The sequence below is a fragment of the Manacus candei genome, unplaced genomic scaffold, assembly GCF_025592945.1.
Source record: "Manacus candei isolate 608988 ecotype Guabito, Panama unplaced genomic scaffold, ASM2559294v1 h1tg000065l, whole genome shotgun sequence".
Classification (NCBI taxonomy): domain Eukaryota; kingdom Metazoa; phylum Chordata; class Aves; order Passeriformes; family Pipridae; genus Manacus; species Manacus candei.
The window spans coordinates 2,613,045-2,636,926 of record NW_026138113.1 but is presented as its reverse complement, the minus strand read 5'-3'; the positions used below and the strand labels follow the sequence as shown (position 1 = coordinate 2,636,926).

Sequence of the window (23,882 nt, the reverse complement as noted above, 5' to 3'; positions counted from 1 at the left end):
CAAAAGCATATAACAGGATTAACAACCTTTGTCAGGGTGCAAAGAGCGTTGCCTTTATTTATGTTCGCGCCACCCCGCGCTCACACAGAGGTGCCTGTGACGGTCTGGAGCCTCACACGGAGGTGCCCTCGGCGGGGGGCTCAGGCTGCACCTCCTTCTTGTTGTCTTCTGGCTTCATGGCGGGGAAGAGCAGCACCTCCTGCGGACAGTGACAGCGTCAGCACCGCGCACAGGTCCCGTGAGAACAGCCCCAGCCCAGCTCAGCCTCCCCAGAGCTGAGCAGGCACAGTGAAGGAGCTTTTCCTAGGGGAACTGTGCATCTCCAGGCCTCTGACACGGCTGCACTATTTGTCACTGTTGAGGAGATGGCCAGCTTTGCAGAATGCCATTCCCTGCTCCCTGAAAAGCCTGCAGTTAGGCACTGCCACTGCCAATGCTTACCTTGATGTTATTGGAGTCTGTAAGGAACATGGTCAAGCGATCAATTCCCATGCCCCAGCCGGCTGTAGGAGGAAGGCCGTACTCCAGGGCAGTGCAGAAGTTTTCATCAATAAACATGGCTTCATCATCACCTGCAGCTTTTGCCTAAATGAGGAAGTTAATAGTAAAAGGTGGATTGTACAGAGCTAGATAGCACCACTTCTGCTACCAAAAAAGAGGAATACTAGTATTTGTAGCAGCCATGGAGCTGATGAAATCTAAACCCTGTACAGCTGTGCAAATGAGTAACAAATGAAGGAACCGCAGCACCTGGACAACTGTGGGGGCCACTTGTACAGGTGCTCCCAAAACAGCTCCAGGCTCAGTTCCTTTCTGACCTGTCAGTCTCCTTTCTTGGCAAAGGCCCAGGCTCTTCAGTAAAAGCCATCTTCAAAGCCATACAGCAGCAGATGACAGTGGAATTAATTGCTTTTAAAAGCTTCTCAGGTTCTTTATTGCTTGCAACCCCTCCTTTAATGTTTGCAGAAACAACTAAGAAGCATAACTGTTTGAATCATCAGTAGCTGCTCCATGAAACAAAATTTAGGGACTGCCTTTTTCCTCTCACTTAGAAAAATTAAAAAACCCTACACTGAGATAGTAACTAATGCCCTGACAGCCTCCAAGTGACAAAAGTCACAATAATAAAAAAGCAGACTAGCCATCTCAAATTTAGAAAATGCCAAACATGTCAAAACAACAGCAAACATTTTTGCCCAGTTTCAAGGAAGACTTTGCAAAAGACTTAGAGCAAAGTTTTCTGCCTGAAATCTTGAAGTGCAAACTGTCATTGTTCACCTCAGTCTCCACCTTAACATTAAATTTTCAGGCAAATTTTCATTCAATACATATAATCCTATATCTGCAAAGTCTGACTATAATCATGAGACAGCTACAGTAAATGTATATACAACAGATGAAACATAATAGGCATTTGTAGTATTAGTCATTCTGACTGAACATTTTGCAATTTACTATCAAGTAAGTTCATTAACATAAGTCTATTTTACTGATTTTGACAATTGTTTAATCCTCTCAGGCGCTGTGAAGCAATCAGAGACAGTATAAAGGACAGCTTTGTTTCTGCAAACCACATCTGACCTCAATCATTTGGGGACAAGCAGGCATTCATGGCTGTGTATACCTAAGTAATAACAAAATGAGTTTCAGTCACTCCTTTAAGAGACCTATTATTTAGAGAAACCTAGCAACATAAATTTGCAAGCTAATAATTTCCAATCTGCAGCTCTGTTCTGTGAGTCGACTTAAAATATTAATAACTCATTTCAGGACATTAAGCTACTTCTTGCACAGTATTCAAACTCTTACTGGACATGAAAATTTACTTAAGAACTTAAAGTATAATGTTGTATGACTATGTAAATACTTAGTTGGGGAAAAATAACTTTCAACCTAGGCAAGACACAGAAAACACTTTGCACATTTGTGTTTTTCCAGATTAGTACTTTAGGTAGAATAAAAGGGAAAATATTCCAAAACAAAGTTGCACTAAAAAAACCCTAATCAACAGCAGTGTTTGGACTTGTTTACCTTAGAGAGTAAGGTTCCTTACTTTAGAGAGCAAGGTTCCTTTAAGAGGAATTGAATTTTAATGACAGGCTTTCACTTGAGTGAGCAACACTCGCCTCAAAGTAGTAATTCTTTTCAGCAGTAGGTACCAGTGACTGATTTGGAGGAGCCATAGGAAATACTCTTTGCTTACACATCTGTATCATTGATTCACCATCAGTAAGACATCATACCTTGGCCTGATCCTCAAAGAGCTGCCGTTGTCGGACGGGATCGTTGAGCTCCGTGTACGCATTGCACACTTCCTTCTTCATCACAAAGAGCTCGAAGCGTTCAGTCAGTCCTGGATGGGAGCGATGCCTGCGTGAAGAAGGCAAAACAGCCAAACCTTAAAATTAACATATTTATTGAAGCAAAGAGCATATACATTACTATGGGGGACTGTGCACACTTGGCACTAACAGCTGTCAAAACTTCGACATGCTTTTTCCCTGGATGATGGGTTTCACAGCTCAGGAACCAACCTTGATTTGTGTCAGAATTCACAAATTAGCACACAACATCAAAATCTCTGTTTTCACATATGTGACTTCTTTTTTTTTTTTTTTTAAAAATAGGAATAGAGCATTTAAAAGAATTACATACTGACTGTGACTCATACTCTTACCATTTGGCAAGAGGACTCATGACCTGTGGGTGATCACAGATGAATGTAGGGTTGATACATGTGACTTCCAGGAATTCACCAACTAACTGGGAAAACAAAAGTGAAACAATTACACAGAGTACAAAAACAAAATTACATAGAGTACAAAAACAATATCACTTTCCGAGCACTGCCTTCACAAAGCATCCTGATTTCTTCCCTTTGCTACTGAAGGTGGTACCATAAATTCTAAGAGTTTCCCAAGTAATAATTTCTGATCATGGTAATGTCTTCATTAACAGAGAGTGTGTGTCCTAGTCAGGTAAGAAAAATGACATAGCAAAAACTGTATAATAATTCACTTTGCATGTAACAACAAAGGCCAAAAAGAAAAGCATCAGAACAGCTATCAGACAGTGTTTGGGTACAGCTGACGGAACTACACGCTAAGCCTACCTGTTTGGTAAGGTACCTACAGATACACACATCTCAGACAAAACTGACATGAGATAAAGCAGATCTGCTTTAACCACAAGACACCAGCTAACAAACTAAAATTCTCTAGCACTCAAATTAAGCAGACATAAGTAAACTACATTTTAGTGTAGACAACACAAAAGAAGATTTTGACACAGCAAGTTTTCTCACTCTAATACAGCAATAGCTGATATGCACTTCAGCACAGTTTCCCAGTTAAACTTCTCTGAAGAGGCTTCTGTTGATACAGATAAACCCTCAAAGACATTAGGATTATAAAAACAGCACCCTTACTTTGTCAAGAAGCCTGGCTGTTGTCCTGGGAGGTGGACATTCAATGTCTCTCTCTGCACAAAGATTATCAAAGAACTTGCGAGTTTCTGAAATTGTAAACAAAAAATTAGAAAAGCCACCCAAGCGATCATTTTTTGTTCTTACTAGATCCTTCAACATGTTTTAGAGTGATTTAGAAGATCTTAATGGTAGACATCATGGAAAACCACGGGCTTAAATGTCAATCCACAAAAATAGTGTCTCGCTTTAATAATTTACAGTAAAATATAAGTTATGTTATACTTCAGAAATTTGATACCACCACATGACTGCTGGACATTATTATTGGAAGAAAAAAAAAATCACTAAGAAGTGTATGAATTTGTTTTCTTATGTCTATTGATTCCAGGAATAAAATAGCACTTAAGTACATTTTGAAGAAAGTCCCTAATAATCATACACCTAAGCTATGATTGCAGGCACAGAAACTCAACTGCACAAAAGACAGAAGAAATAAGAAGTAAAAAGTTGCATCTCTTCAACAGATCAGGAACTCCCCACATCACACTTCTTGAGTACATCCTTTCACATATACCCAACAAAGGAAGAGCCAAAAAGAGTCAGATCCTGTCAAAGACAGCAAGGTATTAAGGTTTCTTTCTGGACTCTTGGGTAAACTGACAAAACCACAGAGAAGTAATCCCATGCGTTAGCACTACCTCAAAAATGCAGCTGACAAACTGCAGGCTGAGAACTTGCTACCTTTTGCCCACTTTCTGTTAAGGAAGAACTCTAGGACATTCACATTCAGCATCTAACCTTCAGTTTCAAAACACTCAGTCGGTGGAAATTTCACTCCCAGGGCCTTTTCCAGATCATACACCATGCTGATTCGCCGGAAGGGAGGAGTAAAATCTATCTCGTACGCCTGTCCATCTGGACCGTCTGGATGATAAGTGATCTTGTAACTCCCAGTAATGTGTTTCACCATCCCTACAAAAGGAACCTCGAGTTTAGAAGAAGAGTATGCCACATAATAAGCAATTCTTCCAGAGATTCTTCCTCTTTTGTTATTAATACTGCATACATCACCTGAAAGCAACTTCTCTGTAATGTCCATCAAGTCGTGGTAGTCTGCGTAAGCCATGTAGAATTCACAAGTTGTGAACTCAGGATTGTGAGTCAAATCGATTCCTTCATTCCGGAACTGACGCCCAATTTCATATACTCTGTCCAGACCTCCAACCACCAACATCTAAACAAAATGGAATTGTAGTAAATACACTGACTTTTTCAAAAGACCTTAAAGAGAGCTCGAACACACACAACTGCAGCACAACCTTACAAATCTCATTCAAGATGAGACAAGTCCACCTTTCTTCAAAGAATTACTCTCATTTGCACTACATTTACTTTTTTAAAACAGTTTGAAGAATACAGGCTTAGCCATGAGAGGCTTGCATTCTACCTTATGGTAAAGTTCTGGAGCAATTCTCATATACAAATTCATATCCAATTCATTGTGGTATGTGATAAATGGTTTTGCCACAGCTCCACCTGGAATTATATTCATCATAGGAGTTTCAATCTGTAAAATAACAACAAAAATTGTCCTGTTTTCATCAAATCTGTTTCCAAAACAGAACTGCACAGATCAAGCAAACAAACCGCACCTAGTTTTGATGAAAAATCTTTGTATTTCACTTATTGACATTTCACTTTATGAAATATATGAAAAATATAGTAAAACAATTCTGAAGTGCATTTCTTTTATGTGGTCAGTAAAAACAAATTATATAATTGATCTGTTGCTATCAAGAGCCATTCACATTTACTACAAACATGAACCTGCTGTTACCAAAGCCAGGAACAGCACCATGACATTACCACAAAATCCTCTCTCTACACTGCAGAAAATGAAGTTCAGCAAAGCCAAGTGAAAGCTCCTGCACATGGGTCAGGGCAATCCAATTTTATCCAAGGAAGTAACCCCTGCTTTTATCTCCAGCAGCAAAACACCATTTCAAAGATGTTGTTTCCACTTAATGTACTGGAATAAGCCAAAAATAGCAGTAGTTTGGAGTACTACATTGATAAAAATTTCCCAAGTCATAACCTTGCCAACTGACGAATAGTCTTAACTTTAAAAAGAGAAGAAAGGAATGGCTCCCATTACATTAAACTGATAAAACACATCATGCTAAGGTAATTATATTACCTCTGTAAGTACTTTGCATACGAGCCTGAATATAAAGCACCCTTGAAGCTGAGAAGCTCTAAACACTTTCAGTATCGGGAAAGAAATAAACACTGAAGCCTTACCTCAAGGAAGCCCAACTCATCTAGAAAATGCCGAAGATAAGTGATGATCTTTGCACGGGTTATAAATTTCTGCCTCACATAATCATTAAGAATTAAATCCAAATATCGCTGACGATACCTAGTTTCCTGAAAAGAACACATACCCTTAGAACAAGCTAGATAAAACGTGATGCGAAAGGAAACAAATATCAAACCAAAACTAACGTTCCTTTGCTGACCGACAACATCAACAGGTACCAAAGGTCATCCATTCAGTCCTATCTGTGGCATTCCTGCCCATGGCAGGAGTGTTGGAATTAAATGATCTTTAAGGTCCCTTCCAACCCAAACCCTTCTATGATCTGTCAAATTGCCTCCAAGACTGGCAGGTATGACAAGTACCTTATCTTTGAGGCCAAAATGAAGATGAGGCAACATGTGCAGGCATGGAGACAACAGAGTGATTTCATAAGGAATAATACTCAGTTCCCCTTTCTTTGTTTTCCCAGGATTCCCCTCTACACCAATAATGTCCCCACGACGTAGCTTGTTGTTAACAAGGAAATACTCTTCCTCGGATTTGTAGAAGCTGTAATTACAAAACAAATGTAAGCAGGTTTGTTTAAAATTCAATCTTCCAAACTGTCCTCAAGTCTCTCCCAAGACCAAATCCTTCAAAAAAAAAAAAAAATTTACTCAACAGGGAAGACAAACACAACATCCTAAGCATAATGTTATCTGGCTGCCTAAGCCAACCCATAGACGAAATAGAATACTCAAATACAGATCTCTAGGCCCCAAAATACAGTGCTGTATAGAACGCTACTGGGAATACCTCTCCTTACCTGGAATTTGCCATGATCTGCAGCTTGACTCCTTCACCACGAAGATCATAGAAAATCAGTTTCCCTCCAGAGGCGCGCTTCGCATGGATTCGACCTAAATATCAAAGCATGCAGAACATCAGGAAAAGAGTCCCCAGCAGAAAGGAAACAGGGACAAGAGCCACAGAATTATCATTTAGACAAAGAATCATCATCTCTGCACTGAGCAGAGCGGGAGTACTGCTGCTGAGTCTAATCCCATGCCATGAGAGCTTCAGGCAGGATCCTGAAAGCCTAGGTGGAGCAAAACTGCTGCTGACTGTGAAAGAGAAGCAGTTAAGTCTCAAAGTTAATACCATATGCACTTTAGGTCCTGGAGCCCACATTACAATCTGATCTTCTAGTTGTAAGGGATGCTGCACAGGTCCACTCAGTCTGAAGGGACACGTCCCAAATCGTTTAACATTGCTACAGACTTCACGACCGAGGATCATAAGACTTTACATATTTCTGTATCCCACATAAGCCTTTACCTGCCACTCTCACTGTAATGTCTTTCAGGTGATCTCCTGGCTGCAGGTGACTGTACTTGTCTATAAAATCTGAGAGAGATAAGTCTACATGGAACTTGTGGGGATAGGGATCTTCACTGGTGCCCTTCAGCTGCTGGATTGCATGGGTACGAATCTTGAAGTATTGCTGTCACCAGAAACAAACAAAACCAAACGATTTTATTAGAATCTGAAAATATATTACAGGGTGCAAATCAAAATGCAGCTGCCCTTATACAGGAAAAGCCATTTTGTTAATCACGAAGAGAAAAATAAAATTTAAGTCAATAAGATTTATTCACAGAACAGCAATAAGCATGAGACTAGATGCTCACATTTGGATCCAAGCTTTCCTCATCAGCTCCAGCATTATTCTCAGATGTCAAGGAAGGCTTATTTGAATCCTTTTCACTTTGCTCTTTCTGCTTTGCCTCTTTTTCAGCTATTTTTCTCTCAGCCTTTAAACGTCTCTTCAGCTCACTGCAAAAGAGAAACCAGATGTAGCAGATACCCTGATACTTCTACAGGGAAACAATTATACAGTAAGATTTTGGCAGGGTCCTGCCAAATAACCCTGTCACTTCTCTTAATCTGCCCAAAAGTCAAGATAACGCTTAAGCATCTTTGAACATTTTATTCTTTGAACTCTTTTAGTTCATATCCTACGATACAAATACTCAGGGAAAGTGAAAGCGAAATTAAACAGCGGAGACAACGCCTAAGCGTCCAGGGGTATTCCACACCCATTTTACTACAATGAGCCTGGCAGCCCCACGCAGCGTGAAAGTGAAACAAGGCAAGGTCCCCACTGCAAGAGGTCAGGCGAACGGAAGGTTCCCGAAGCCGCCTTCGCGGTCCGGCCCGTTTCCCCAGGGCACTCAGGCTCCTGCCGCGCTCCCGACCCCGCCGTCCGGGACTCCGTGAGGACAGAACTGGTCCGAGCCAGACGCAAAGCACCGACCTGCTTCGGTCATGAAGCGCCTGCCGCCATCGGAGCGCGGGCGCGGCCCTCCAGGCCCAGCCGCGGAGCCGCGCGGCGACGGGGCTCAGCATGGGGCTCCGCCGGGTGCCTTGGCGGAGACACGCACTGAGTCAGCCGGACACTCGCCTCGCCTCACTTTCACCTTCACCTTCAACTTCACCTCCCCGGCCCGGCCCCGCCTGCCCGCCCACCCTCACTTTTTGCTGAGGTGCGACTCGGTCTCCGCCGCCTCGCACGCGCGCTCTGCCGCCGCCGCCGCCGCCATCTCCCGCTGCCAGCACCGCCTTCCCAGCCTCCCGCCCCTGCGCGCGGGATAATGGCAATGGGCGGGCACGGGGCGGTGATGGGGGCGGGCACGGGGCGGTGATGGGGGCGGGCACGGGGCGGTGATGGGGGCGGTCTGGGGGCGGGTTGGGGGCGGTGAGGGGGCGGGCACGGGGCGGTGATGGCGATGGGCGGGCACGGGGCGGTGATGGCGATGGGCGGGCACGGGGCGGTGATGGCGATGGGCGGGCCCGAAGCAGTGATGGCGGGCGCCGAGGCGGGAGCGGCGCCGTCCCGATCGCTGTTCCTGTGGGACGACGGGCGCCCGATGCGGTTCTACGTGCGGCCCGGGGCGGCCAAGCTGCGCCTGGCGCCGCTGGTGCTGGCGGGCGGCGGGCGGCTGTGCCGCGTGCAGGAGCCCGGGGCCGTGCTCCTGGCGGAGCCCGGCGAGGCGGCTCCCGGCGGGGCCGTCTCCACCGAGTACGTGACGGAGTGCGTGGAGCGCAACGAGCGGCTGCCGCTGGATCCCTTCGTGCTGCCCGCTGCGCCGCCCCCCGCCGCCGCCGCCGCCGCCCCGCGCGGCCGCCTGGCCTTCACGGAGGCGGAGGACGCGGCGCTGCTGCGGGCGGTGCGCGACGGGGGCGCGGCGCGGGCGGGCGGGCGGGCGCTGTGGATGGAGCTGGAGCGGAGCGGGCTGACCCGGCACAGCTGGCAGGCCATGCGGGACCGCTTCCTGCGGCACCTGCGGCCGCTGCTCGGGGGTGAGCGGGGGGCACACGGCGGGCAGGGCGGGGGTGGCGGGGCCGAGCGCGGGCCCGGGCCCCGCTGAGGCCCCGCTGAGGCCCCGCTGACGGTGCCCGCGTGTTTCCGCAGAGCCTCTGCAGGCGGAGGAGACCTCGCAGGTCACGGGTCTCTTCGCGGCCAATAACCGGGAGTTCGAAAGCGCGGAGGTGAGTGGGGCCAGCCCGGGCAGCAGCGGTGCCGCGAGCGGCTCGGGGCCGACCCTCCCCGGTGTCACAGGCGGCAGCATCCCTACGCGTCATTAACGAGTGAAATGCCTTTGCACCGTGACATCCCTTCTGCGGCTAAAGGGGAGCTTCTTGTGAGCTGTCAGCTACGTAGCTTGTGATGCACGGGGCCTTGCTGCCACAGATTTTCTTAACTTTGTTCCCTGCCCAAGTTAACATGAGGAGGTTTATGTGATGGGGTTGTCACGTTAAAACCTTCACTGGCAAATAGAAGTCATCCTTTCACCTCAGGCACAAAATGTTCCTGCCACTGCATCATCACTTTTGCTTTTTATGCTTAGTTTGTTCAAAGTCTCCCTTGTATTTCATGCCTTTCTATGATCAAGTGTTTCTTCATTAACACATACAGCTTAACTTCAGTAATTGAATTTTACCATGCCTAGTAATTTCTGAGGTTTTTATATACTGCAGAGTCACAGTGGAAGGTAGTTGGTAGCAGTAGTAAAAAAAGCTGGTCAGAAAATACCATGTCTAATTGGTGACTCCACTTCTTTTACTCTCAGTCAGAAAGCGACACTTCGGACGTTTCAGAAGAACTTTCTTCACAAGATGAAGGAGGAAATTCCCCAGGAGAAACAGCATCTGATTTGAAATCTGGACTGGAGGACTCTGCTTTCTCTGACACTCAGTTACAAAGGGAAGAAAGACCAACAAGCACTTGTTCTTCCAGTGTGGTGGGAGAAGTAGTAAAAACTATGCAGCAGTTCATGGAGAAGTTCAGTGTGGACCTGTTCACTGTTACACAGGCCTTTCTGAAAAACAGTGGTGAAGTGGAGGCTACTTCAGACTTTCTGCAGATGGGGCAGCGCTTGGATGGGTACCCTGTATGGAGCAGAGAGGATGATTTAGAATTGCAAGAGGATGATGAACATGTCAGAAATAAATTGATAGCCAAATTTGGAGCTGAAAATGTAGCAAAGCGGATAGCATTTAGGAAGAGTTAGCAAGAGGAGGACGACTGATCTAGCACTGTGGCAGGAACTTTATAGTAATTTCAGAAATGTGATGGAAAATTTGATCAACATTATGAAGTTTCAATGCTTTAAAGTAATTTTTTTTAATAAAAGGACCATTTTTATCTCTACAGGTTGAAGTGTTGCAGCTTCCTTAATCCAGGCAAAGTAACACATGTACCAGACCATATATTCTAGTTGGAAAAAGTACACCAGCTTCCAGAGCCATGTGCCATAATAGAAGTAGGAGAGACAAGTTAACTAAGAGTGCCCAGAGTTAAGGTATCACCTAAGCTGTGATAGTTGCTAGTATACAGTCACAATCTGAAAAACTGGGTAATTTTTGCACGTTGTGCTCTGGTCACATAATATTATTTGAAGTGAATCCTATAAAGCTGGAGTTCATTCTTTTGGTGAAATTAAATGGGCTGGTAAAACCAAATTTTTTTTCCTAAAGATTTATATTTTGGGTTTTTTGCTTATTGCACTGTGGCACACAAATTAAGGTGGATTGGGAAGTTGCTGATTTTAAGCCAAATTCAGATTATCTTGAGAGTAAGTAACAGTTTGATATAATGAGACTGCTATTTCAGGAAACCACAGAAACATCTGAAACACCAACTGATTATTAGGGGAGTTAACTAATGTAACCAAATAAATGCTGAAACTGCACTATGCAGTGTTTCACTGGACAGGTCATTCCTGCTGAAAAAACACTAATTATTTGGCACATTCATGCCATTCAGGCTGGTTATTTGAGACTTGTGTGGAAGGCCAGACAAGCACTTAACAAGGGAGTGCAAGACATCACAGCAAACAGAATAGTAAGAATTTTAAATTAGAAACTTTACCAGCTGGATTTGAAATCCAAGTACTGCTGATGACCAGGTTCATCAACAGGAGATCTGTCACCCCCTGCAGCAAAAAGCTTCCCATTCCAGGAAGCAGAAGTTAAAGTAATTTTCAAAACAGTACACTAAGGAAATGCATTATATATTACTTTTATGTCATTTGTTTACTGACTGACTGGAAACACTATCAAGGCTTTTGTTCAGGTAAACATTTGATAGACAGCATTGATTGAGTCCACTGAAAACAAGTATTTATAATAGAACTTAAGTCACTCAAGCTGACGTAGAGATATAATTAGTAATGTATTGAAAAGACTATATTTGCTCAAAATCAGGTTTCTTGGCACTTAAAGTAGGAAGCTCTTTACTATAACTTCAATAAGAAGAGGCTTCTGAGACCCCATGCTATTAGCTGGATATGTTAAGGTCTATTTTAAAGGGACTTTGAAGAAAAACTGGCTATGTGGTTCTCTGGCACAGTACAAGTCCCACTTCTCTATGTCAGCCTACCTGCCCTAAGTTTGCACAAACACTGTGTAAAGGAAGATGCCTTGCTTTCAGTGGACTTAGTACCATGATGCCAGTGCTGCCTGCTCACCATGGATTTTGTCATTCAACAACAAGATCCCCCGAATAACACTATTATTTCCATAATACAACATCCCACCCTTTGCAGGGATTAGAAGTTTAGTTGTAGGAATATAGATATCCACATCGCTAAGGTAGCAGGTGATCTGTAGATGTGTGTTAAAGGGAATCCACAATTTACATGTGAAAGAGATGTTTAGGAAGAGGTATTTGTAGGCATTTCAGTCCTCCCCAAGTCTGGTAACAAATTTTTCTCCTTGTCTTCTAGAACACTGTTAAAACCTGGTAAAAATAATTCTGTTGTTCTGGTTTGAGCTACATATTCCCATTGGAGGTGGGAGAATGGCATCTCCAATTGTGCCATGGGCTTCTTCTGTCCACTCCCATAAACCTATCTTCCCAGTCCAGTATTTATACCAATGGAATCTGTGTCCTTACCTTGTCTTTAGGATCTCAACCTTACCATGAATTCCACTGTCACACATATGGACTGTGAGAACTCACGGGGTACAACTATTCTCAGGTCTGAAAGCTAAAAGACAGAATTATTTCAACTAAAAAAATAAATGGATTCATATAATCCCAGAAATGGATCCCCACATGCAAATCCAAGAGTTTTTATTTTCAACAATAGCAGGTTTATTCCATTTTCCCATTACACAGTAAATGAACACAAACATTTCCCCAACACTGCCAGCAAGGCTGGATACCCAGGCAAAGGAATGAAGCAAAAGGAAAACTGGGCTTGAAAACCATTCAAAAAAAAAAGCATCTTTCCAGAAACCAAATGTTGGTCATCCTTGCATCTCTTCTGGCATTACATGTCCCATGTAGCAGCATGACAAATAATGTTCTCTCTATTCAGCTTCCTTTTATATTTCCTCTTCCTTTGCAGTGCAATTGCTTCCACGTGGGGGGGTCGAGTTCTGCTATCTGGTCCCACTGCTTTGCTAGTTTGTATGCTCCAATCTAAACATACTTAAGTTGAAGAACAAACTTGCATTACTTCAGCCTCCATTGTGGCTGAGTCTCCAGGGGCCTTAGAGAGCGACCCTGTGCTGCTGAGAGCTCTTGTGAATGCAGTCAGGATTCCTGTGTTACCTGTCCTTGCAACCATGCATATCCATGCACATGCTCTTACACTTCTATGCCTGCACCTCTGTCCTCTTTTGTTCTAGAGGACAGTTCTGCCCTCTGCAGCCTTCAGAGAGTAGGTACAGACACCAGCTGTTCTGCCTTCAGAGTTTGATACTCAGAGGAGTTCTGGGCAAACAAAAGATCCAGTGACATATTTTTTTGCTCTTCTTCAGATTGAACGAGCCGATAGCCCAGCAAGTCCATTGCATCCTTGCACACTTCTTGCACTTTTTCTATTTTCTGGAAGGGAAGTGTCTCCCTCCAGGCCTGAGATACTCTCTGTGCATCTCTGGACCCAATTCCAAAGGCGTGTGCTCCGAGACCCTTCCCATGAGTGATGTTGTGCACCCACTTCTGAAGTTCTGGTGTGAAATGTAGTTCTGCAAACCTGTACATCTGAGCAGCCCTTGCCAGAGGGTCTCTGACAATGTCTTCATAGCGAACCAGCAAGTATCTGTCTTTCAGGAAGCTGGGAGTGGCCTGAATTCCTGCCTTATAAATCTCCACATGACTTCTGCAAATTACTTGCATTGTGTTGTAGGGCCCCATTTCACCCTTTGTCCTCTGAGACCCCGCAATAATGTTACTGTCACGTTTCAGGTCTGCCGCTGTCTTCTCGCGGGACCTGAACACAGCCCGGGGATCACGGACCAGGTGAATAATTTTGATGTTCAGGGATGGATCAGTGAGAAGGGGGTAAAGTACTTTCAGGTCAAAGAATCGAACCTCCTTGACGGCAACATGGCTGTAGGTTTTACAAGCTTCCTCCACCTTGCTGAATGGGTACTTGCTACAGATCTTTTTGCAATTGCCTGCAGTGATTATGTCAGTGCGACTGAACAAGTCGCAGGCAGGTGGGGAGCACAAGGCTCGGCTTGTCTCCCATTGAAATAAATCGGACTTTTCCTTCTGGCTAGACATGTAAGCATCAAAGACAGACATGTCACACAGAAAGACCGACCTAACTAAGTCCCGCACTGCCATCTGTAAGACTTTGGCACTGTTCTGGGACATCTTAACCCAGACATGCCATGCGGGCTCCATCAGGTAGAAAACACTGGGGTGCTGGCTGAAGATTTGCCCAGTGAAGGAAGATCCTGATCGCCAGGTGGAGAGAATGAGGATGTGGACTGGAGAAGGTTTTTCTTCCATGGGGGCGTTGTTGCTGCAGGGCAGGAAGTACAGCAGGAGGAAGGACAGAACTACCAGGATCAGGAGCACATGCACTCTTTTAGACTTCACCATGGTTGCAAAGGACCTGCAGAGACAGAGGAAGTTCAGCATCACAGGATCACAAAGAAGGCAGGATGTGGTGCATCAGGCTCCTGTGAATTTCTTTGTAGGCGCGGGGTTTTAGAAAGCTGTCACAATACCAATGACATTGTGACAACCACTGCACAAGCCGCCTTTGAAAAGGACATAAGTTCTGCAGGGCTGGAGGTTTTCTGTAACAAAAACACAATTTGTCAGTAAGTTTCTCTAATGTTGTCAGTAAGTGTTGTCTGATGCTGTCCTAGAAGATATTGAAAAGCTTGTCTGCATTTTTATCAAAGTTTAAGAGCTAGTTGAGTGCATTGAAATAAGTCCATACACACAAATGTGTACTTCATGTACACAAGCCTTGCAGACACGATCTGGGCAATTTTTATGAAGAAAAGATGTAAAAAACCACTTTTTTTGTGGAGAATTCAACAGTTCCACAGTGTTACTTTTAAACACTTGCTCTGACCACCATTTACAATTATTTTAATGCCAAAACGCTGTAAACATACAATATAGGTTTCAGGGGTTTTTAATTATATTCTTTCTGAAATTTCAGGAAACATTTATTATCACCACAGGCAAAAACTCACATACCAAAGGAAGTAATTTGGCACTGTGATAAATCCAAGCACAACAATATCTCCTCCACAGTTAAAGCATCATAAGCAATTTTGCTAGCAAGGCCTACAAGTGTAGGCAGGCTTAATGCTTGCCTGCCTACTAGCCCTCTTCTTAGCCTAACTCCTTTTTAAAGACTGTCTCCTGCTACCCTTCTTCCCTACCCCACTCATTCCATAGGTCTTGTATGAGAAGAGGTACAATAGGTTGTGCTAATTGAACTCAAAGTTCGGCCCAAAGCTGGCTCCTTGTTTCTCACACTAAACCTCTGTTTTAAAAAGTACATTAAAGCATGCTCTGCCAACTGCTCCAGTCTTGTGCTCTCTCCTTCCCTCCCCCAGCAGTGCCTGACAGTGCCACAGAGGAGTGCTTGCAGCACTGGCCACACTGGCCAAATTTGCATGGGGGTGCCTCCTCCTATTATTTCAGTTCCTCTAGTACTGATGTTTTAGATTTTCAGGTACAGTCACTGCTGCTAACCAGCTAGGAACTCCTCTGTCCCTCCAACACATATGCTAAATTGACTTGTTTATCTAAGCTATCTGCTGTGCATTGTTTTGAGCTTAGGTTTATAAGGCAGCAATTATAATTTTTCAGAGCCAGGACAATAACCAGCCCAATGGGTAAGCCTGTAAGTGCTACCACAATATGAATTTTCCTTTAATAATGTCTTGCAAGGATATGGTTGTGCATTTAGTAAGGGACCACAAGCTTCTGGTCTCCTGGACAAGAAGCCCACTGATTTTTTTGGTTACACAAACGGCCTGTAGTGTTCAGGTCTGACGATAAGCTGAATCAGGTCGCTATTTGGACCAACCCAGGAAAAGCTGCAAACAAAGAGCGTTGTAAAAATCAGTCACTTATCAGCTTCCTCCTTGCAAATACAATGCAAGGAATACAGTAGTGTTTACCAAAAGTCCTGGTTTCCAAATTAACTTTGACAATATCTCTTCCATCTGGCGCGATTAATATTGTTACTCTAACTCCTCACAGAGTTCCTGGACTACAGCCAGAAGTTATTAATCAAGAAAACTCTGTTGAGCAAACATGAACACCAGCATGAAAATGCCCAGGCAGATTTAAAACCACAGAAATAATTATTTCTATGGGAACTTGCATGCAAATAGTCTGAGAATGGATTTGGTAGGGAATGGTTTTTTCTTGAATCAAATCAGGGTGGGATAGCTGCATGTTTTAGACATTTGACAGAGTATGGAGGCCATTCCTGTGACTGTTCTTGGTAGAAATGACCTGGTGTGAGGCCACAGCCTCAACAGCTTCTTCACTCTTATACAAGAAATAGTGATGATTGTTGCCCTGAGAAGTCTGTTCCACAGAGGGCAGGACTGAAATGACTTGTGTGCCTGGTGAAGTGGAATAGAGTAGCAGCAAAGAACAGTAGAGGTTGTATCGTACCTTCCCTAATATGGTATGAAATAACATACCTAGAAATACTAGTTACATAACCTTATTCTTCACCACTGCATCTCTCAATCATGGCAGCTGGGATATTTCTAAACTAAGATCTAAACATTTTCCCCACAGCAAACATCCAGAGTCACCAGGGATTCAGTTAATTTCATATTGCAAAAGTGAAAATATGAAGCTCTCATAGAGCTGCTAAGTAAAGATCAGCCCAGAATGACTGAGACAATCTCAGCTGCAGAACAAAACAAAGGCACACTGCTACTGTGTGCTGGCAGAGAGACGAGCCAGGATTTGGCTGAGAGCAGAAAGAATAGGAAGAATCTCAAGGTACAGAGGATGAAGTACAGGAACTACTGAAAAAAACGACAATCCAGTGTTGCTGTGTTAGTCTCCCACAGCCAATGTATGAGAACACAAATAGCTGGGATCTGCCTGCCTGAGCAGCTAGAGTCTCAAAAAAAAAAAAACAAAAACCAAAAACAAAACAGCAGAGTTTTATGCTTTTCCAAAAAAAGACACAGGGACCTTGGAAAATCTTGATCCTGGCAAAGAGCAAGCATTACAGAAAGCAACAAGCAGCCCAAGGGAAATCTACCCATCAAACACACTCTGAGCATTGGGTGGCCTGTTCCCAGAGTACAAAGTTTGTGGTATTGAGTGGCACGTCCCCAGGGTTTGTTGAATCTATACATGCCTGGGGTGGGTGCGAGATAGCCCAAAATATCTCATGCAGTGCAGACTGGTGTTAAGTGCTCTGCCAGTGTGGGGGAGTTCTCCAGACCTGTACACATTCCCCGTTGCTGTAGTGGCAGCAGTATAGCAAAGAGGATCTGGTGCCAGGGAAGCCCCAGGCACTCCTCTTTGATGGCACTGATGGTTGCTCATAGTTTTTTCAAATGCTTCTTCAATTTGTCCTGGTCATCTTCTGCAGAATTAGAAGTCATCTGCCCAGAGGAGAGCAACTGGCATGACAGTCAATAGTGGGAAAAGCTAAGCAAGGGCACTGAGAAGACAGCCTGTAGAAGCAGGAGCTACCCTCCAAGTCAGGCCAACAGCTTCTGTCTGCAGGAAGAATCGTAGCAATTTGCTGGCATCTGTATGCTTGCAGTGTTTTACAAAAGTTATCTCCCAGTTCAGGCTGCTGAGCATGAGCAGTGACTACAGTTCTGGGCACAAGAGCATCCACACCAGATACCAAGAAATGGTTGAAAATCTCTCACCTTAGCAAAGTCCTCGTGAAGCACCAGCAGGCCTGATTCAAGCAAAGTTGCCCTCACACCCGTTCACTGCTGTGGTCCACAGCCCTCTAGGCAGTCACACGAACACTCTGCCTACGTGCTGGGCTCTCATATACACGTGTTCTCAGCTCCCACCTACACCTGTGGCTGCTCCTTCCCGTCCCCTTTATTTGTGTACATCCCAGCTCTAAGAGTGACTGCTCTGCACTGCCCGCCTACTTTGATCAGCCTTGGACTAGAAAAGCTCCACCCTGCACTGAGCACAAAGCATCATACTGGGAGTTTATTGCAGGGGCTCAAATGACCAGGAACTGCTAATAAAGGAGCAGGGCCAGAAAGTTTATGAAGGAGATTGAGAAGCGCTTTTAAGCTAAGTCCTGTTGCAAGCCCCCAAAGAGATGGTTCTCTATAAAAGGAGGAACAGCAATGTCTGTGGAGTGTCAGAGCTTGCCCACCAGGAGTGCAGAGACAAGGCATATTTTCCTGCCATTGCTCTGGCTGCTTGTCATGTTATCAGCAAATGCAAATTCACATAAAATCTTTTTGTCTCTTCTCTGTCTGTGCCTTGCTTGAATTAAATATTTGGGGTGCTGGGGAAGAAAATTGTGTGAAAGGAGAAGCTGTGGAAGGAGCAGCTGGACTTGGCCTGTTAATGATTCACAAAGGTGCTGGAGCTGCAGTGGGGCTGTGGTAGGTAAGGTAGTGAGCCAGGGCAGCACTGGGCTCAAGAGAAATACTACTGTGCAGTGACAATTGCTTTGGCTCATTCCTATTCCAGATCTTATAGTTTCTGTCACACAGTTTGGAGAAATGTAGACCTCCTCTTAATGGTGTCCCCTGTCCCCAAGGACATCACTGACATGCTCTCAGGGCAAGTGAAGTATAGGAGACAGCAGAAGCAAAAAGTCTGGGTAAGGTTGGTCCTTCCAGCAAGAGAAACAACCCAAATGGGGCAGGTCATGTTCTCTTTCACTTGCAGCATTGCCAACACAATGGTCAAGCCCTGGTAACCCTGGGCTGGGAAACAAGGTGAGAAGCTGGCAGTGGCCCAGGTAGGGCCCTGTAATGAACCATGCAATGTTTTGTGCAACCTGGATTTCAGCTGTGTGTTCCCATGCCCTGCACCGACACCATCCATAGGAAGGATTCATCTATAGGTCATGAAGTGTTCAAAACCTTTGTAAAGGTCACACCACTTGAGTGGCTCTTCCTGAAGCGTTATTCCTCCCTGGCCAACAGTTGCATGAACAGAGATGTATCAACATTTCTGTTCCAACTGTACGTAGTTTGCCTGAGGATGTGTCTTTGACAGCTGATGAGAGAACAAGGCATACCTGGAGCAGTGAAACCAGCTCAGCTGTAAGGTTTGACTAACCCCTGTCTTCTGCCATCATCAAAAGCAGATGCCTAGAGGAGAGAACAAGAAACACATTTCCTCCCTACATGCTCTCTTGGCCTGAAGACAGAGATCTGGAGGACACAATTCACCTCTCTGAATGGAGTTGTCCAAAATAAAATAGTGAATGATGCCCTGGAAGTTCCTGTTCCTTTCTGTTGGCTGTGACAAGAGTGGAGGGTGATGCTTGTGTAAACACAGAAGCTGTCTAAACTCAGTTCAGATTAACCTTGTCTTTGCCTTTGACAGCACCTAGGTCTTTTTTATATTCACTTCTCCAATCACGTTTTGAACTCAGATACTTTTGACATCAACAAGATTTCCTGGCAATAGAGGTATGTTGGGCTGCATGTTGTGAGAACTATTTTCCTCTGTTTTGAACCTACATATAAAAACTGTTTTTGATATTATCACATTTTTTTTTAATCAAGAGAGACAATGAATAATTTCTTCCTACTTGTAGTCTTCAAGCTATTCAAGATTTTAATATCTGCTCTTATATGGCCCACAGAACAGTTCATACCAGGTTGATAACTAAAGCAGCTCATGGGAATCATGCTGTGGAAGTCTCTGTGTCTTTTAGGTATATGTTGGGATGGTTCACATTTTCTGCATCCCAAAGGTTACGACACCAGGGAGCTGCTGGAAGAGTCAATGCTATGACTGCACTGGTGAATGCTTACCACAGAAAGACGTCCCCCTTTCAAAGCAGAGGGAGTTCAGTTGCTTTCCAGCTGACACCACTAAAGCTGCAAAGGAAAGATGGAAATTTATGGCTCTGCAAGATTGAGTGTGACAGAAAGCTGTGATGTGGCTGCTCACATAGAGGCTATGTACGGTCTCTTGTGCTGATCACGGGATTTGAGTGCTGCTATATTGTTGTGTTTTGAATTGTACAGGCAAAACTCTGCTCCTTGCAGAAAAGAAACCTGACAGTAATCTAAAAAAAAAAAAAAAAAGAACAAAACTCTATGTCAATTGCTCATCATTTTCATCTGGATAAAGGTAACAGAGTGGAACTCTGGCTTTAGGAAAGAGCTTTTTTGGTAGGGATGCTTTATACAGTCACCCTGATTGCTTAAGAAGTCATCATTCATAGAAGATGGAAAGAAAATGCAGCAGTGAGGCAAACCCCAGAATCCATAGGAGCAGAGCTGCAATGTCTATGCTAAACTCCAGTCAGAGCAAGTTTTTTTCTGAGCCAGAGCTTCTAGAAAAAGGAAGAATGAGACAAATGACTGCTATGATGTCCTATATGAGGCATCTCCAAGGACAGGCTGGTGTGCTTCTGCACTGAAGTTGCTATGGCCTTTTCCTTGTGTTAGAGATAAGTTTTAAAGTTATATTTTTATTTAAAAGCAGTTTGAGATAAATAGATGTATCTTAACTGGCACATAAGTACCCAAAGTTGCCATAGGCAAGAGCAAGGATAGTGGCTGACCCCCTCCCTCTCTCACCCTGAGTGCAGTTGCAGTATCATTTATTGTTTTCATTGTAATATGGCATTCTAATATCAAGTGGTGGGAGAACAGGAAAATGTGAAAACATGAGAGAAAGCAAGAAAGAAAGTTGTGTAAAGCAGGCTCTAAAAATGAGGTCACATAATACTTTACCAACACATTACAGGAAAGAGAAAAATAGTAAGAAAAAAGTATTTATTCAACTTTTGAATTAATTTCACTGGTCAGCTTCTGCCTTCTTTAAGTACATAGGCAGTCATCAGCAAGGCACTGAATCTTAGAGCAGAACAGCTAGTTTAGGGTTGAGAGAAACAACAGCAATAAACAGACCTGAAGCATGCAGAAGCTCACGCAGTGCACTGGAGCACAGAAGATCCCATGCTAGCACCAACTACTTCTGCCAGGCATCCAGGAAATAAGTCATTTAGATCATTGACAGTGCCTATTTGCTCTGGCAAAGCTTCAGGGAACACTGACCCAAGTCAAATAAGAAAACTGAAGACAATACACGACAAAGCAAAGGGCTGGTATAGATCTGGGCTCCCAGCACTGTGACAGCCTGTGCCTGACAGCCAAACCATGAGGAAGATCTCAGTGCTTCTACCCCCTAGGAGGCTCTCCCAGTGCTGGGGACGCAGGCCAGTATAGAAGATATAACCATAACCTTCTTCTGACCAGTTAAGCTTAGCTAGTTTTTAGGTGCCTTCCAGTGACTGGAACCCTGCTGCTGTGTCTTTCATGGCTGTCCTGTCAATAGCAAGACTTTGCCTGCACTGAGCCTTCCTTCTCCTGCAGAACTCCTCTGTCCTCTCACACTCTGGTTTGCAAAATCCCTCCCAATCACCTCAAGCAAGTATTGTTTCCCAGCCCACTGCTGCTGCCTCCTCTTACATCCACAGTCTTTTCATGGCTACTTCTCATCCTCATGGAAGCATATCTCTGCCTCCCTTTGCTGTGTGTCTTGGGTAATGCCACCAGAGCAAGTCAGCTCCTCTAGCCTCTGACAGGCCTGCACAGCCTGGGAGAACAAGGTTATGTGCCAGCCCTCACGTACAAAGAAATGTTGCATGGACACCTTCCCCTGGGTCCCCTGGGGTCCCACTCCCGTGTGATGCTCATGCCTCACCTGAGCTCCCGGGCACGCTGGGCCCTGGGTCACCACAGCCTCCACCTTCATGCCCAGACTGACTCCCTGCAGCCATCCTGGGTCCAGGTCAGTGCAAATCACATCTTCCCACTGCAGGTGTCCAGAGTGACTACATGCTGGTGGAGAGCAGGCCAGTGCAGACAAGTTCTTGCAGCCAAAAGCCATGGCGCCAAGGCAGAAAGACTCTCAAGGACCCCTCTGTTCTACAACCCTACTGGAAGCAGCCAGGGCTGCTAGAAGAAGGATTGGGTGAAGCCAGGGGCTGGGCTGCATTCAGGTTCCTAAGGCACCTGGGGTTGCTGATGGCCTCACTGCTGGCAGGTGTGATTTGGCCCTGCTTGCCAGCAGTGCTGGACCCCACTGCCAGCCCCTTCGGAAGCTGAGGACTAGTACACTTCACCTGCATTGGCCCCTGAGCTGAGAAATTTCTTCCTTTCTCAAGAAGAGAGCTAGGCACAAGGTTGCCTCTCTGCCTAGGTCCCCATATCTGGGGTAGGTCACTCTCCTCCTAAACACAGCCAGTCCAGACAGCACAGTAAAGAGCAGAAGCACACTGCAAGCCTGTGCCAGGGTGTACCACTGGTGCTCCCCAGCTAAGACAGGGAGGATGGCTGTGGATCAGTGTGTGTGAGCTGGCAGAGGCAGGATGCAGGGACAAACACAAAACCACAGATGAAATACAGAGTAAATTTATTTCCATTACCTCACCAACCAGAGGATCCTCAAAGCGGTACCCAAAGCCAGAGGCACACAAACAGGGATGCCACCACTGCGGAGCCTGGTCCTTGCTCAAGGGTCACCAAACCTGCTGTTTTCACCTGCATATTAGGGATTATTGCAGACATAGTTTACCACTGATATTTGATCTTTACCACAGCAGAGCAGGAATCCCAAGCATGTTCAGTGGGGTGCTTCTCAGCCTATCACAGGCCTGTGTTATCTAAACACAGATGTACTACTCATCAAACACACAAGGCTAAACAACAACTAGTACAATACATGTGTTTTTCTACACCTCACCTCAGCTGCAAGTCACTTGGATTTATCTACAATCCTCCTCACCAATCTTCCGTTACTTTCCCACCATCAGTCATAAGGGCTCTCAGGGAGTTCTACTAAAGCCCTGCAGACCTTGTCTAAACGTCTGCAAAGAGCAGCTTCAGGACAGTGTCTTGACTTCTTCCTTGGTCTCATTGCTGAAGGGGTTTTCTTTGGCACAAAGCATCTCCAAACACCAGCTTAGGCTAGTTTCTATGGCTGGCAGGGTGCTCTAGGCTACACCCACATTATGACGCAAAGCATCTGTGAGTATAATACCTGAAAAACGATACCAGCACATTTGTGGTTTAATGCTAGTTTGCTATTGCATCCAGGAAAACTTAGGTGTGGTCAAAAGGCAGTGTTATGTTTGCAAAAGATGGCAAAAGAGGATGTGGCCTTGAGAAATCTAAATATGCTGAATATTATGAGGTATGGCTCCCTCAGCATCCCAGGCCAAATGCTACTGGATCAAGAAGAAATAGAATCAGGTTAATTATTGCAGAATATTTGCATGTTAACAGACACCTTTGAGAGGACTGTGAAAGGAAAGGGGTTCCTAAAGGAAGAGTGATCTCAAAGGAATGGCTTTCTCTAAAAGCAGGACCTGTTCATTAGTAATGGGGATTAAAGCCACAGAACCTAAGATGTGTGGAGAAGAGTTCAAGGAAACAGATGAAACTTGACAGCTGTAGTAGATGCAAGATGGCATAACAATGCAGAAACATCATGCTATGAAGATCTCCTGGCCCAACAGACCCCTCACACATCATTCTACTTGTTATTTGTCAATGTTTAATTTTAGGCAGCTCTGGTTATTTGGCTCTATTTAGAGGTCTAATGGCATGAAATCTCTGATGCTGTGTACTACTCACCCATAGTCCCAGCTTTCCTCTCGTTTTGTTCTGGGATTACTTTCTTTGAAGGGAAAAGATGTAGCATGGACATTCAGCTCACATGTCAAAGACCTTTTCATATACTGCTATCTTTCTCATATAGATACCTCTCCTCTAATGGACTATTGGTACCCAGACTTTGTACTGGGCAAGGTAAGGAGAGATAGTGAGACGCCTACAGAACCTGTCAGGTCTGGCAGTGTGTGATCTAGAGATAGCTCATTTTCCTGTCATTGGTGGTGCAGGGTTGACCCATGAATCCCAATTCTGCAGGAGGACAGGTGACTAGAGCTGAAGGGGATGACATGAGGCACTCTGCAGCTTGCCTCTCTGTCAGTTCCAGAAGTGACTCCCGGGCAGCTCACCAGGACACGTGCTTTGATGAGTGTTATCACCTCCTCTCATTTCCACTGAATGAACAGATACCAGGCCACCATTTCCTTATTATTTTAGGGAGCTGATGTATTTGGCAATCAGTAACCCTGGCCCCACTGGCGTGTCACAAACACCCTG

The 23,882-nt window shown here is 44.8% G+C and overlaps 3 protein-coding genes across 7 annotated transcripts; 1 reads left to right on the top strand and 2 right to left on the bottom strand.

Moving 5' to 3' along the window:
* Positions 1-27: 27 nt before the first annotated feature.
* Positions 28-8,398, bottom strand: KARS1 (lysyl-tRNA synthetase 1). Of its 2 annotated transcripts, none has more exons than XM_051805608.1 (14): positions 8,262-8,398; positions 7,418-7,562; positions 7,065-7,230; positions 6,553-6,646; positions 6,110-6,296; positions 5,729-5,854; positions 4,875-4,994; positions 4,499-4,661; positions 4,226-4,399; positions 3,428-3,513; positions 2,678-2,763; positions 2,244-2,370; positions 442-585; positions 28-199 (listed from the first exon to the last, which is right to left on the bottom strand). In XM_051805608.1, exons 1-14 carry the CDS (start codon positions 8,327-8,329, stop codon positions 113-115), a joined length of 1,773 nt encoding a protein of 590 aa, XP_051661568.1. In that variant the 5' UTR covers positions 8,330-8,398; the 3' UTR covers positions 28-112. The 2 variants fall into 2 exon arrangements, with proteins under 2 accessions (XP_051661568.1, XP_051661567.1); XM_051805607.1 differs by lacking the exon at positions 8,262-8,398 and adding an exon at positions 8,044-8,216.
* Positions 8,399-8,463: 65 nt separating this feature from the next.
* On the top strand, positions 8,464-11,898 carry TERF2IP (TERF2 interacting protein). The gene is made up of 3 exons (XM_051805666.1): positions 8,464-9,089; positions 9,202-9,278; positions 9,860-11,898. The coding sequence occupies exons 1-3, from the start codon at positions 8,510-8,512 to the stop codon at positions 10,298-10,300; spliced, it is 1,098 nt and encodes a 365-aa protein (XP_051661626.1). The 5' UTR covers positions 8,464-8,509; the 3' UTR covers positions 10,301-11,898.
* Positions 11,899-12,248: 350 nt separating this feature from the next.
* CHST4 (carbohydrate sulfotransferase 4) lies at positions 12,249-23,342 on the bottom strand. 4 transcript variants are annotated; one of them, XM_051805645.1, is made up of 2 exons: positions 22,139-23,342; positions 12,249-14,143 (listed from the first exon to the last, which is right to left on the bottom strand). In XM_051805645.1, the coding sequence occupies exon 2, from the start codon at positions 14,128-14,130 to the stop codon at positions 12,952-12,954; it is 1,179 nt and encodes a 392-aa protein (XP_051661605.1). In that variant the 5' UTR covers positions 14,131-14,143; positions 22,139-23,342; the 3' UTR covers positions 12,249-12,951. The 4 variants fall into 4 exon arrangements, with proteins under 4 accessions (XP_051661605.1, XP_051661604.1, XP_051661603.1 ...); XM_051805644.1 differs by lacking the exon at positions 22,139-23,342 and adding an exon at positions 17,415-17,680 and having other exon boundaries at positions 12,252-14,143; XM_051805643.1 differs by having other exon boundaries at positions 12,263-14,330.
* Positions 23,343-23,882: the final 540 nt, after the last annotated feature.

What these genes read in the sequence shown, in the direction of transcription:
- KARS1 (XM_051805607.1), bottom strand. Translation starts at nt 8,135, where the DNA reads ATGCTGAGCCCCGTCGCCGCGCGGCTCCGCGGCTGGGCCTGGAGGGCC. An exon ending in ATTTTGGCCTCAAAGATAAG is followed by an intron (nt 5,855 to 6,109) that starts GTACTTGTCATA and finishes TGTTCTTTTCAG; the next exon opens with GAAACTAGGTATCGTCAGCG. An exon ending in CAGACTCCAATAACATCAAG is followed by an intron (nt 200 to 441) that starts GTAAGCATTGGC and finishes CACTGTCCGCAG; the next exon opens with GAGGTGCTGCTCTTCCCCGC.
- TERF2IP (XM_051805666.1), top strand. Translation starts at nt 8,510, where the DNA reads ATGGCGATGGGCGGGCACGGGGCGGTGATGGCGATGGGCGGGCACGGG. An exon ending in CCTGCGGCCGCTGCTCGGGG is followed by an intron (nt 9,090 to 9,201) that starts GTGAGCGGGGGG and finishes GTGTTTCCGCAG; the next exon opens with AGCCTCTGCAGGCGGAGGAG. An exon ending in GGGAGTTCGAAAGCGCGGAG is followed by an intron (nt 9,279 to 9,859) that starts GTGAGTGGGGCC and finishes TTTTACTCTCAG; the next exon opens with TCAGAAAGCGACACTTCGGA.
- CHST4 (XM_051805643.1), bottom strand. Translation starts at nt 14,169, where the DNA reads ATGCTGAACTTCCTCTGTCTCTGCAGGTCCTTTGCAACCATGGTGAAG.